Source organism: Molothrus aeneus, chromosome 3 (assembly GCF_037042795.1).
Source record: "Molothrus aeneus isolate 106 chromosome 3, BPBGC_Maene_1.0, whole genome shotgun sequence".
Lineage (NCBI taxonomy): Eukaryota > Metazoa > Chordata > Aves > Passeriformes > Icteridae > Molothrus > Molothrus aeneus.
This window is the reverse complement of record NC_089648.1, coordinates 47,359,819-47,372,821: the sequence shown is the minus strand read 5'-3', so window position 1 is coordinate 47,372,821 and position 13,003 is coordinate 47,359,819. Positions and strand designations below refer to the sequence as shown.

The following is a 13,003-nucleotide window of genomic DNA, read 5'->3' as shown; positions in this document are numbered from 1 at the left end:
GTAGCTGTTTTCCTTTTAGGCTTTGCAGTTTGACTGAGATTTTAGGTCAAGTGAAGTTTGTAATTTTGATGTTTTCTCTGCTGTTTTGTCCTGACTGGTAACAGTATCAGAGCCCACATCCACACAGAATTCTACTTTTTGTAAAATAGCCAGTACTTTAGGGTTTGTGATGTACCCTCATAGACTACTTTCTTTGAAGTTGTCCCTTAAAAATACCTGAGGTGAAATTTACTGAGCAAAGGAAGCTTTCTCAACGTAATTTTCTATCTGAACTCTGAAAAGAAATTGTGTGGTAAAGGACTTTAGGTAGCAAAGTCAACATTAGGTGTAAAGAGTTCACTGAAAAAGAAAAAACAAATCCTACCTGGAATAACTTATAACTGGTAAAATTCAGCCCCTCCTGACATCAGTGGGATAGCCTTGCAAAAGATATTCCAAGGAAAGAAACATGGAAGTGTTGGATCCTTGCCTTTTTCCCAGTGATAAAGAAGTCTGGCAGAGGCTGCATAGTGTCAGTTTGATGGCCCAGGAAGCTGTGTGCCAGCAAGACTGCTTTCTATGAACACAGCATTTATGTTTGGGATAGACCACAATAACGTACACTGGCAGATCCATTTCCACAATTTTTTGGAGCTTTTTGTCAGTTAGGTACCTTCAGGGAATAAATACAGACTTTTATTTGTAACTCTCCCAATCAAAGGTGTGGACAAATTGATGTGAGTGGTTGAATTATTACAGCTTATAAAGTGACTACTTGTCATTTCAGATTCTGAAAGTTAGATGATTCTGTACGTGCTCCCAACTTGTTACTAACATACTAGCTTAAATCTGATGGTGAAAATTTTTTAGTTTGTAATCAACTAACAGTATACACATGATTATTTAATATGGTACTTGTAACAAATCCATTAAAAGTAGAGAACTCAATTTTCTCTTGTTTACTGACCCTATTCAAAGATGCTTCTGTGGTGTAGGGAGGTATACCATATTACAGGAGAGAAAACTGATGCTCTTTCTGCCTATTTTTCTTTTCTGTTCAGTGGTCCCAAACTTTCCTGTCTTTTCAAATTTGTATTTGACTACTGTATAGTTACTGTCTTATCTAATATTATCACTAGTTTTTACAAATTACTTACTGCAATATGTCAGAGACTAACTTGACAATCAGATCATGTCCTTACTTTGCTCTTCCCAAGTCATTTGCCTTTGCAGCAGTGAAGATTTTAAAAAGCTATTACTTGCTGGTATGTCATGCAGTCCTCTTGTTCTTATCTTTTTTCCTCTGCCAAAAAGTAGTTAATTAGTTGAGTAAAGAGATGTATTGCAGTAAATCAATACTGAAAAATGAAACAGACTTCATACCTCCAGCAAGGTGTTTACAAGCTTGGGAGAGGTGAAAAAAGCCAGATCATAACACTAAGAGAGGAAAGAAGAAGACAATAAATAGTTTCTCACTTGTTAATTTGAAAAGGGGAACTTTCTTGCAATATGACTTGCCTCTGTAGCACCCTGCAGTCAAACCAGAATTTGTGGTTTTATTATTTGGTGCATTATTACCCTTGTTCTGTGCTTGCAGGGGATATGGGAGTTTTTGCATGTTCACTTTTGATCCAGATTGTGGTTTGTTGTCATCTTATTGCAAAAGTCCCATACCTTCTTGGTGGTTTCTCATTGGCAGCGCCTCACAGCATTGCCTCTTTCTTCATCACAGCCAGCAAACCCCACCCAACTCTCCCCTCACCCAGCTAACCCACTCTTTTGTAGCACTCGTCTTCTTATTGGACACAGCTGTGGCCTGTTAAGGGCAGGCCTGTTTATATAATCTTTGGTGATTAGTACAGCTGCAACTCCTCACGTGTGAGATACCTTCTGCACTATCTTTATTTTCTTACATTCTATACCTCCACAGTGGTTGTCATGGTTTAGAGGAATAAATGCAGCAAATAAGTTCCTAGTGGTGAGCAACAGGTGACCTCACCTGAAGAGATCACTCATGGCTGAGGTGGGTGAAGTAACTCTTGCTCCCTACCTTTTGTCATTTAAAGTGCATTGGAGCATTCTTCCAGGCAGAGTTCTCTGCTGTGGGTTTTGTCAGTTTTGTAGGTGTCTCTCTAAATGGGTCTTAAAAGAGTAGTTGGTATTTCCTAATGACACTTAAAGCAGAGCAAGAAAGAACAGTCTTTCTCTTCAGCATTATGGTCTTTAAGATTTTCTTTTAAATGGTGATTAGCCTATATTTCAAGGAAACGTTCAGTTCAAATATGAATGATTCATATTTCCTTATGTTATTGCCCAAATAAATCAATGGCTGATTTCATTCAAATATAGAGATTAAGTGGGATACCTTTTTTTTGTTTTCAAGCCCCCTGAAAACACAACAGTTATATGGCTTGGGAAGACCCACACAGACATTCTATGCATCCCTTAAGAAAGCAGTCTCCAGGATTCTCATAAGCACCTCACTGCTGAGCTGTTTCTGCTTCATTTCATAAATGAAAACCAAATGGTTCTCTTGATAAAGAGAATGGGGACAAATTTGCCAAACAGCTGTAATAAAGAAAAAGAACATAAACCTTGTAGATGGAACTCATGGGTTCTTCTCCCCACACTACTAAAGTGTTAATACAACCAAAGAGTGCTTGTTTCAGTATAGCTGTGGCACAAATGTAATACTTACTGGCTCACAGGAGCAATTTATGAGGCTGAATTTTTTGTTAGTTTCTTCTTTTGTATGCCTTCTGTTGATCAAGATAACATCTCTGATTTTTACTAAAGCATCCTAATGTTTTTTATTAAGATATTTAAGGCATGTAATGCAATGAGTGAGAATAATTACCACTATATGTAACTCTCAGCAGTATCTTTAGATATGCAGATCCCTCTCAGAAATGGCCTTATCTTGACTTTCCTCAGAGGTGAAGCAAAGCTTCCTTTGGCCCCGAAAGAAAAGTGTTATAAAAATCCTCTTGGTAAAATTGTAGTCATATCAGGTTTAGAATTTACCATTATACTGCTGTAAAGACTGAATGAAGCATATAGGGAAAATGTGTGATTTTTTGATTGGGGTACAAGTTGAACAGACCATAAAAAAGGTTAAAAAATGGCAAAGGCTGTTTGAGCCCCAATTGTAGGGCTCAAAGTATGTTACTGTCTCACCTAGTTTTGAGTAGAGGTCAGAAAGAAAATCACAATAATAATTATTTTGCCTTTTACAGCTGATCCTGGTAGCAAAAGGTAGTTTCAGATAAGATTAGATCTTTTATTCAATGGGTCTTTCAAAGGAAGAAAGGTCTTAGCCTGGGGCCCTGATGTAACTCTTCAATGACTACAATCACGAAGAGATTTCTTTCATTACAGGTTTCCCCTCTCAGCTGTCTGAGTGTGTATTGAAATGGATGTACCCACCAAGCTGGTACAGATGGCTGTGTTCTTGGCTATTGCACAGAATTAACTGGTGTTTTCTATTCCATATACACCCTTACATTGTCCGTACCTAGGTAGCTGAGTGCATTGAACAATCTGTGTAGCTTATGTCACACATTCTTTTTCTCTCTGATCTTTTTCCCTGGAGGGGAAAGATGTGCAGCATGTTGTCTTGCTCTGGGAGCATGGCAAACAGATTTTAAGATAACCTCCAGGGTCACCAAGTCTCATCTCTGGCTGTTGCAGAAATCTGCTTTACATAATGCTTTTGTGAGCTGAGCAAGCTCCACTAAAACATCAGACTTTGTGCTGCTACTGGACAGCTGTTATGCTACTTTCATATAAGGATTGGAAATCTTTCCTTTAGAGCTGCAGATTTTCTGCCTTGCTTTTTGCCTATTTCATCTTGTATTCATGTTGTTCTTGATCTTAATTAGCTTTTCCCTTCTAGACTCTCTATCACACTTACTGAATTTATAGACACCAATCTTTCTCTTAGCATATGTTTTGGTAGGCTGATGTAATGTTAGTATGGGTTAAACTATGTTTGAGATAATTGTGATTTCATCAAAATTAAAGTTGAGAAAAATCAATCCAAATGGATTTATTTTTTCATTTCTTGCAACCATTAACTTGAACTACAGCAAAATTAGTGCTTAACTGATGTATGACAGAACCCTTCTTTAAAGTTTGGGTAAGAAACCTGCTACATATATATTTTTTTAATATGCACTGCCTAAATATCTAATAGCATTCAGTTTAGTCTCCTGTCCCTCCTTAGATAGGACTTTAGGAATAACCTTACTGGTTTCAAAGGAGCCTCTGTTGAACAAAGTTCCACATGAAATTGGGAAATATATCCTGCTGAAACATAAAGTTCTCGCTAATGACAAGTCAGGGGTGAGGTTGTCCTGCCTCAGTCTGGAACTTGAGGCAAGTCATCAAAGCAGCACGGCTCAAACTGTACTGCCTTGGAGTAAGTCCTTTGGTGAGTGCAGGTCTGGGCCTATAAATACCTGGAAATGGCTCCATCTGGGTTGTTCTCAGCATATGACAAGGCCACAGGGTTTACCCAAGTACAGGGTTGTGGGATTGGGCTGCTTGGTGTTGCGTTCCCACCAGGCATAGATCTTCCTCTCCTCCCCACATCCATGTAGGACTGCTGCTCAGGAGTACCTCTGGCTCACAGAAAAAAAAGCAGAATTGACCTGATTGCTGAGTATGATGTTGAGTCACAGGCTAGAAAAGAGGCCATTCTGCTGCACTTGGAATTTATGAGAAACTAGGGCAGCTCAGTGCAAAGGGCCGGGGAACTTCAGTTGTGTGTTTGACACTAGACCTGTCAGGTTTGTCTGCAACTTAGTATGACAATGACTGTCATAGTGTGTCTGCATAGTGTTGATCTGTGGCAAATGATCCATGTTTTTGGAAAAATGCACACATTTCTACTGGGTTTAGACAGAATGCCTGAACTGTCTCCTGCTGCATTTTCTTTCTGATGACTACACTTTTGAGGAGTTTTATTTTTTTTGTTTTTTTAAGAAATTTAGCTTTATTCAGAAGTCCCCCTCTTTGCAATTTGCTGTTTCAAACAGTTGCTAGAAACAGGGAAGTGGGACCTCTTCAATCACCACTTGCTTGAAAAGATTGGGGTCTAGAAGTGATCAGCATATCTGATTTTACTCCCTCATTAGATGAAAGAAACATTATGGATATGGATAACATCAAATTAATTATTCTCTTTTTGAACCATTTCTTGTTACTGTTAATAGATATGGGGTTTTTTTAATCCATCTGTTCCTCTTACATGATGGGTGTTCATCATAAGTCCTGTGCTCATGTCAGGCATAAAATATTCAAAGAAAACTTGGGGTTTCACCTGTTTCCATAGCAGAAGGCCCTCTGAGTTTTGTAAAACTGTTGTTTTGGCTTGCTGAATGTATAAATAGATGTGAATTTGAGAATCAGGTTTTATACATAGTTTGGACCACACAGTTTAAGTATTTCTGCCTTGGAAAGGGTTATTTCTGAAGTTCTTTCAGTTAGAAAGTCTCCTATTCTAAGAGACACATCATCAAGCCTAAATTTTAGCTGTCATAAAAATTGCTTGGTCAAATTAGACTTTGAAAATGTTACCAGATCAGCATGTTTTAAATGTGCATCCACCATTCATGTTCACTTTTGTGAACATGGACTGCATGTTAGAATTAAATCCTTTTTCCCCTTTTCTGCTGTTACTGTTTTGCTAAATTAGCTCGCCTGTGGGTTATGCCATAGAAATGTCAATAAACTTCACTCTTACTGTCCATTCTGTCCCCTTTTCTACCTATCCATTCCTTGTTTAATATCCCCTTTACTCTCTGTTGTAAGTCAATGTAAGTAGCCCCTCCCAGAACTGCAGTCTCCAGTTCTGTTAAGCCCTACTGATACATGGATATCCTGTTGCTCCACTGAACTCTGAGGATGTTCACTTTGATGGATCTCTTTTGCTCTTCCTTCTGCTAATGCTGCTTGATTTTGGAGGGGGAAACTATCACTTTCTCATCACAATTCAATTGGTTAAAGGCATGATATTTTTTTTTTTATAGGAAATTATGGGGAAAGTGGAATGGAAGCCTTCAAAGAGTTGGCTGCCCAAGAGGGTCTCTGCATTGCTCACTCTGACAAGATCTACAGCAACGCCGGTGAGAAGAGCTTTGACCGCCTGCTGCGCAAGCTGCGGGAGAGGTTGCCCAAGGCCAGAGTGGTGGTGTGCTTCTGCGAGGGAATGACCGTCAGGGGCATCCTCATCGCCATGCGCCGCCTGGGGGTGCTCGGAGAGTTCCTGCTCATTGGAAGGTAAGGCTCTGAGCATGCTTTCTCTGCCCGTCCTCTCCCTCTTGTCCTGTACGCAGACCTTTGATTTCAGAGCTGTGCAGCTTAGGCTACCAGTGATTTCCATATTTAATTGTCTTGCATGAAAAGTGGCAAGATGGTAGAGCAGATTCTCAGGAAGGAGATATGATGATGTGTGCCAGCTTGATCAGTGGTGATAGCTTTTGCTGAACTAAATATTAATTAATAACTTTTAATATGGATATATGACATTACTGGTCTTGTGCTTTTGCACACTCTAGACGAATGTTTCATGGACATATTTTTAGACCTGAAGTAGGGAGTGAAGAATTCTGATTTCAGTATATGATCTGTGGCATGTGACAAAATTTTATGTGTTTGAGTAACGATGACCCCTCATAATCTGAAACTTCAATTACCAAGTGTTTTTGATTACTGGAACATTTTTCCAGTCTCATGATTATAACCTTGCATTCTCAGTTGTACACTTTGCTGTGATCTTTGCTATTGAAAGCTGGGGCACTGATATTATGCAGACTGGTTTGGTTTTTAAAATGTCAGAATTGCTGATGGCTAAATGAGTATGTATGTATGTTTTTATATCACCAGAGTAACAGTGCAGGTGTGTATTGGAGAGAAAAAGGCTGCTTTTATCAAAATGAGAATGGTTGCTTTGCTCTACTAGAGTTTATCTTTCTAGGTAATCACTGAAATATAGTACATTTAGTTCTATCATGCATTTTATCCACAATTTAATTTTTTGTGATATTTCTTATTTTGAGGCTTCTTTGACTTTCACCTTGATTTCTGCAATGTCTTTGTCCATTTTTCTGTCTTGAACATTGCTGAAATGATGAGGATGGATATTTTCTGTCTTCCATGTTGGATTGATAATGTCTGCTTTAATTCCTTCTATTTACTCTCTGTTTCTTTATTTGTAATTTTAACATTCCTTGAAGGAATGTTTAAATTAATTATTTCAAGGCCTTTGTCAGTTGTTTCCATGCCTACTTAGCTTCTACTGTCATTTGATCCTGACTTCTATTTGTCCCATTCTTTCCCTAAAATCTTTGTGTCTGCGTTTGTGACTGAGATCCTCTCCTTTTGGTCTCTGCTGGGATATTGTCTTCCCCTGACTGTATTGCTCCTCAAAACCCACAGTTATGATTTCTACAAGTCAGATACCTACTCTGGCCTAAGGAATAGACTGAAAACATTAAGTCAATCTCATCAATTTTTTGTTGCAGTCCTTGTTTGCTATCTTTTTGAAGCTGAAGTTCTAGAGTATCTCCAGAAGGTTGTGAAAATATGATGTAGCACATTTGGACAACTGTCAGCACTAAAATAAAACAAAGAGAAAGACTGTATTGAAAATGGTGTGTTCCAGATTGTGCACATGCAAGTGCACATTTAGTTCAAGTGCATCATTTAGTTTGCATCAGTTGAAATGAATAATGGAAGGCTTTGGGAGTGACACATTTTATGTACGGGTTTTCAGTGAATAGAAGAAACTGAATATAATAAAATTAGTCTCAGTGACAGCATCCCTGGTCTTTTAGCAAACACCCTGAAGCTTTGGGCAGTGCTGTGCTTTCTTTGTGTGTTGTCACAAAGAAACCAGTGTCTCATTGTTCACTGATTTTGTTGCTCCCTCTTGATGCTGATCATACTGAGAACCAAATAAATTAAACTTCCTACATTAAGCCACAAACCTTGGTTTCCTATTAAACCACTCAATCCTCTACTCCTTGGATATGTGGAATATTTAAGCTTTAAATTTTGACTTTGAGCCCCCAAACATAACACTGGTCCATAAATTCAGTTGTTTTTCTTAGAATTTGTTCAACAGTGTAGTTCTGAGCTTTTTGTCAGAAATGACCACCTATTAAATGGAATAATGGAATTTCTTTGGAAATCACTACGTATTTTTCAGGTAGATTTTCACATACCCCTCCTTCATGCTGGTAGTTGAGTATGGGAAACTCCTTTTTAGGGCTGAATGGGTTCTGTCAGTTGTAAAGCAGGCTGGTTATTGCTTTGCATAGTCTAGATTGTGCACAACAGCTGGTTGAAATAAAAAGTATTATAGGGCTTGCACATGTTCTTATGTGCTTGCAGAACTAAAAGAAAAGAAATTTTCTTTGAATTGTCTTAATTAAGTGATTTTAAAAAATGGCAAATTAGCAAACTTGTGAATAAGTAAGTTGCAGTGGAACTGCAGTGCTATGAATTTGGTCATCTATATACAAACAGGAACCAAGGCACACATTAATGTTACTTTGATGTGCTATTCAGTCTTTTTTATTCAAGTACTCAGCTAAGCAAAAAACTAAGAGCCTTTTAAGAACATTCTTTTAATTGAAGGAAGTGAGAATGAATGAGAAATCAAGAGTTTTTTTTCAATAATAAGCTAAACAAAGCCTTTAGTTTACCCACAGGTTTATTATCAGCCACATTTTATCAACCCCACACTCTGCTCTGATTCACTGTAAAAGAGGGAGCCTTTGCAAAGGAACACCCGGCTAAATAGTTCTCTTCCTGCTACATCTTCAATACTGCTATTTGTCAAAGTAGACAGGAACAACTTAGCTTAACTAAATTCATGCTACCAGAAAGAGATCTGGGAACTAAATTTGACTTCTGTTTAATCCTAAGTTCAGTCTCCTTTACTACTGGAAGTGGGAGTCTGTTATTTTAGTGAGAAGGGAATTCCTCTCTCTGAATCTGGAGGGAGCTGGAATTAAAACAGTACAATAGATGAGGTTACAATACTGCCTGAGGCAGAATGGCAGATATTCTGAAATTGATAGTGTTGAAATGCAGCAGAGAATGAGTAAGAAAATTTATTAAACTACAAAATGATGATGATAAATTTTGAAAGAGACTGATAATGAAAGGGAAAGAAGGCAAAACTTGGTCATGGCTTTTTGTATAAAAAGAAATAATATAATAGAATTGGAGTAAGCAAAGGCAAAAATTATGCAAAAAATTTAACTGTACTCTTAAGGGAGTTCAGGTGATAGCTCTTTTAGCAGAAATTAGTTTTGATGTGAAGAGATTATGTAGGAAGATGCTCAATCTCATGTGTCTAATCAGGTTTATGCAGGCCACTGGGTTTTATATTACTTCATAAGCATCAGCTAGATTTTGTGAGAATTTTGCAAGATTGATGAATCTCCTAAATATCCCTTGAGATTATGCATCAAGAAAAGGTGTGTAACTGACTTTTCAGAATCTATATGGGTAATGCAAAGCAGATGATAAACAAATGAAATAACCAGTTTTAAGAGATGCTCTGAGCTCATTGGAGAAGAGACATTTTTAGATGAATAGTTGGAAATTAAAATGCTCTTTCACAATTTGTTCTCAAACTCCTACACTCAATGGTCTGTGTAGAAGTACAAAGAACTTTACAAAGGAAGGGTTATATTAGTGCACATGCTGGTTTTCAGTACACTCCTTTGTAAAGGACTAGGTACTGCTTTACTTCTGTAGGCTTTCTGATGCTTTACAGTCTCCAATATTCTACAACAGCTGCTGAATGGGCTGTTGTAGAACTATAAATTTTAAGTGTCAGTAGATCAATCTCTCAAAGTTTGAATGCTTAGCAGTGAAGGTATGGTTGGATTCTCTGTCAACCCATTTTGAAGGGCAAGTCTGTTCTTTCTATGTATCTAATAAAACTCATTTAGCATAGGATGATGGAGCTTTCAGAGTACCTACTGTGGTGAAGTTTTTTCTGACTGCTCCCCCTTCAAAAGCCAATATAAATAATGGTTTTGGCATTTAAATTCATATTTTCTAAAATATTGACTAGGCATTTTCACTCTAAACTCTTTGGTCCTATTATCTGATATTTCTGGATGTGTGGAACTTGATTGCATCCAAGTGCCAATTTGTTGGTGAGTTGACAGAGAAATGTGACCTGATGTGGTTAATCCCTGGGCAGCAGGGTGTGTGGGAGGATTTTGGCAGATGCCTAGGGCAGTTATCACCTTCCAAGGCCTGGGATTTTATGGCAGAACACGCATGTAATCTCACTGAATTGGTACAGCATTTGACATCATTTGACAGAGGAACGCTTTGCCTACCCCAATCAGACCCCTCAGTTCCTTAGCACTGAGACTATTGAGCCTTTTTTAGCTCCATCACAGCAGAGGAAGGAGACCCTCTGCTCTTGAGGACACCATGGCTAAGGCAGGCACCCAAACCCTATGCAGAATAATCACCCCAGCTGTCAAAAAGTGGTAGCAGAAGTTGACAGGTCCATAACATCATTTAGTGAGGGAGGAGGAAGAATCTGGTCAGGAAGCTGGGCTTTCTGCAAGGAAGCAGGAGAAGGAAGTGACCAAAGTTTCTCTCTGTTTGAATATATTTAATTGGCAAGAAATTATTTTAATTTGCCCCAAGATGAGTTTTCTGCCTGTGATGGTAATCTCCCTTTCTGTATTTTAACTTGTGAGATTTTTTTTCTCTCTGTTTTCTACCTTTGTTCTGTTCAGTAGGGTGGCTGGCAAGTGGCTGGGTGAGCATTTGGCTGCTGACCAAGCTTACAGATGACATAGCTTGCAGTGCCAAAAGCATGATGTATTTCTCTTTCATTCAGCTCTGACATCACAAATAACATAAGAGTATCACAAATACCACCTCACATATGTGGCTTAGAAGACTGCCTGCCTCTTGCTCCCTGATGAGTCCCTGGCTCATGCATTACTTATCAAATGACTGAGAATGTTCAACTGTTGATGGAATATTCTTCATAAGGGAGATGACCATCAGAGGATATGATTGTTCTTTTAAATTTGACTAGCTGAAAGAAAGATGCTGTACTCTGCTCTCCAACGCACCATGTCTTCATCACTTGGGCTGCCCCATATTTATGAAAAATCAATGACAAATGTCCGCATTCTCCTAAAGGAGCTGAAATGTTTTGCAGGGCCAATGTGTTTAATTCATTAAGAATAAAAATGGCTATTTTTAGGTACTTAAGAGATTACAAAGAAATCAGTAAGAACCAACAATATGTTGTCAATGGGGGAAAACCCCTCCCTTGTGCTAGCACAGATTATCTAGGATAGCTTTGGACCTTATAAAACTAATAAAAATAGTAGATATGGTAGAGTGTTGCTCATAATACTGTTTTATGCCAACTTGTTATGAATGGGAACGTGTTAAGAAAACTGGTAGTAATTTAACACTGCCAAATATATATGATTGAACCCAAACCATTCATATTCCATGTGCTGTTCTTTGAAAGGGCAGTCTGGGTGGTAAAACTCAGTGGTTTGAAAGTACAAAGTAAAGATGACAAGACAATTGTCATGCTGAAAATAAAAAGAAAAATAGTAATTTAAGACCCAAAGGTTTACTTTCCATACATTTTGCTGCAGAAAAGGGGACTATTTTTTCTTCCTGGTACCTCCATGACCAAAGATGTTTAGAATGACTACTTTTAATGTTTCTGTTGTTGACACTCCAGGTTAATGGAAGACTGTGTTTAAATAAATGTTTAGATATAATCAGAAGTTTAGCTAGGTTTGGATTCAAATTCATGGATTAAAATTGAGGTAACTTCTGTGAAATGATGAAATAAGTCATTATAATTTTTCAATCCTTTCAGAGTCTAACTGAAGTTGACATTTTAGCAAAGTACTGTCAATTAAGATAGTCCCACCTGGCAACATCTAACCATTTCTTGAATATTATCCAGGTTTGTAATGGGATCCACTGCTAACTTTAAAGTCTGAGACCTCAGAGCATATCCCTAGAAAATTTTATACCTTATTTATGGTTCATTTGGTAGTTGCAGTCTATCACCTGTTTACTATGACAAGAATTTGTAATCTGTGTGGATGAAAACAGAATTGCATGATGCAAGAAGACTGAGCAAGCATATTTTGTTTACCCTCTAAACTACAATAACATAAATCCGTGTTAAAATGGGATTGCATATTAAGTGCCAATTAAATAGCAGTATATTTGAGCAGAACTGCATTTTGAGTCTTAATAAAAGAAGCAATGCTCACTTTTAAAGAGACCAAAGAATACAAGAAGAATGCATATTTTTTATGGTAAGTGGGATTTATGTATTGCAGGGGGCAATTTTTAAAATATGGGGGTTGCTCTTTTGTCTTTTTACTTCTTGCTTCTATGTGATGTGAGTTAAACTAGGTTTTGTATGTAACTAAACCTCTTTCATATGGGCATCCAGAATTAGTTTTAAAAACATGTAGTAACCCTTAGCTATTTCTGTGTATGCACTCAGCGCTTTAAATGAGGATGAAATGTACAGAAGTTGTAGGTAAGATATTGGTGTTTTGCAAATGATTATTAAAATACCAATTTATAAGTTAAGATGTTTTAATAAAGCAAATACTTACTCAGTTTTTTAAAGTGATATGAAAGCTTTCTGGCTTGACAAACAGGATGTTAATACCTGTTTTAAAGCAATATACACTGTTTAATGGTAGCCATTAATGTACCTAAATGAGAGAAAGTAAAGGACTAGTGGTTTTTTGCTTCTGAAGATGTAATGGAATTGATTATCAAAGCAAAGGAATTGTATCTTTTACTTCCTTAAGTCACTGGAATAGGAGAGGAAACAAAAACATACAACTAACTGTCTTAATAAAATTACCAAATGTTATGCTTGAATTTTATGATGGTAAAATTTGTGGGGAAAAAACCCTCACATTTCTAGATTTCTTAAAACTTCTGGGATTCTAGCACAGTTTATGCTTCTTCC

General features: G+C 37.6%; 1 protein-coding gene across 5 annotated transcripts in view; it reads left to right on the top strand.

Moving 5' to 3' along the window:
* GRM1 (glutamate metabotropic receptor 1) overlaps positions 1-13,003 on the top strand; it is a 184,008-nt gene that overhangs the window by 31,684 nt on the left and 139,321 nt on the right. For all 5 annotated transcript variants that reach the window (XM_066546831.1, XM_066546832.1, XM_066546834.1 and 2 more), the window contains exon 3: positions 6,012-6,261. In XM_066546831.1, coding sequence (XP_066402928.1) covers positions 6,012-6,261 — 250 coding nt within the window. The remainder of the gene's footprint in view (positions 1-6,011; positions 6,262-13,003) is intronic.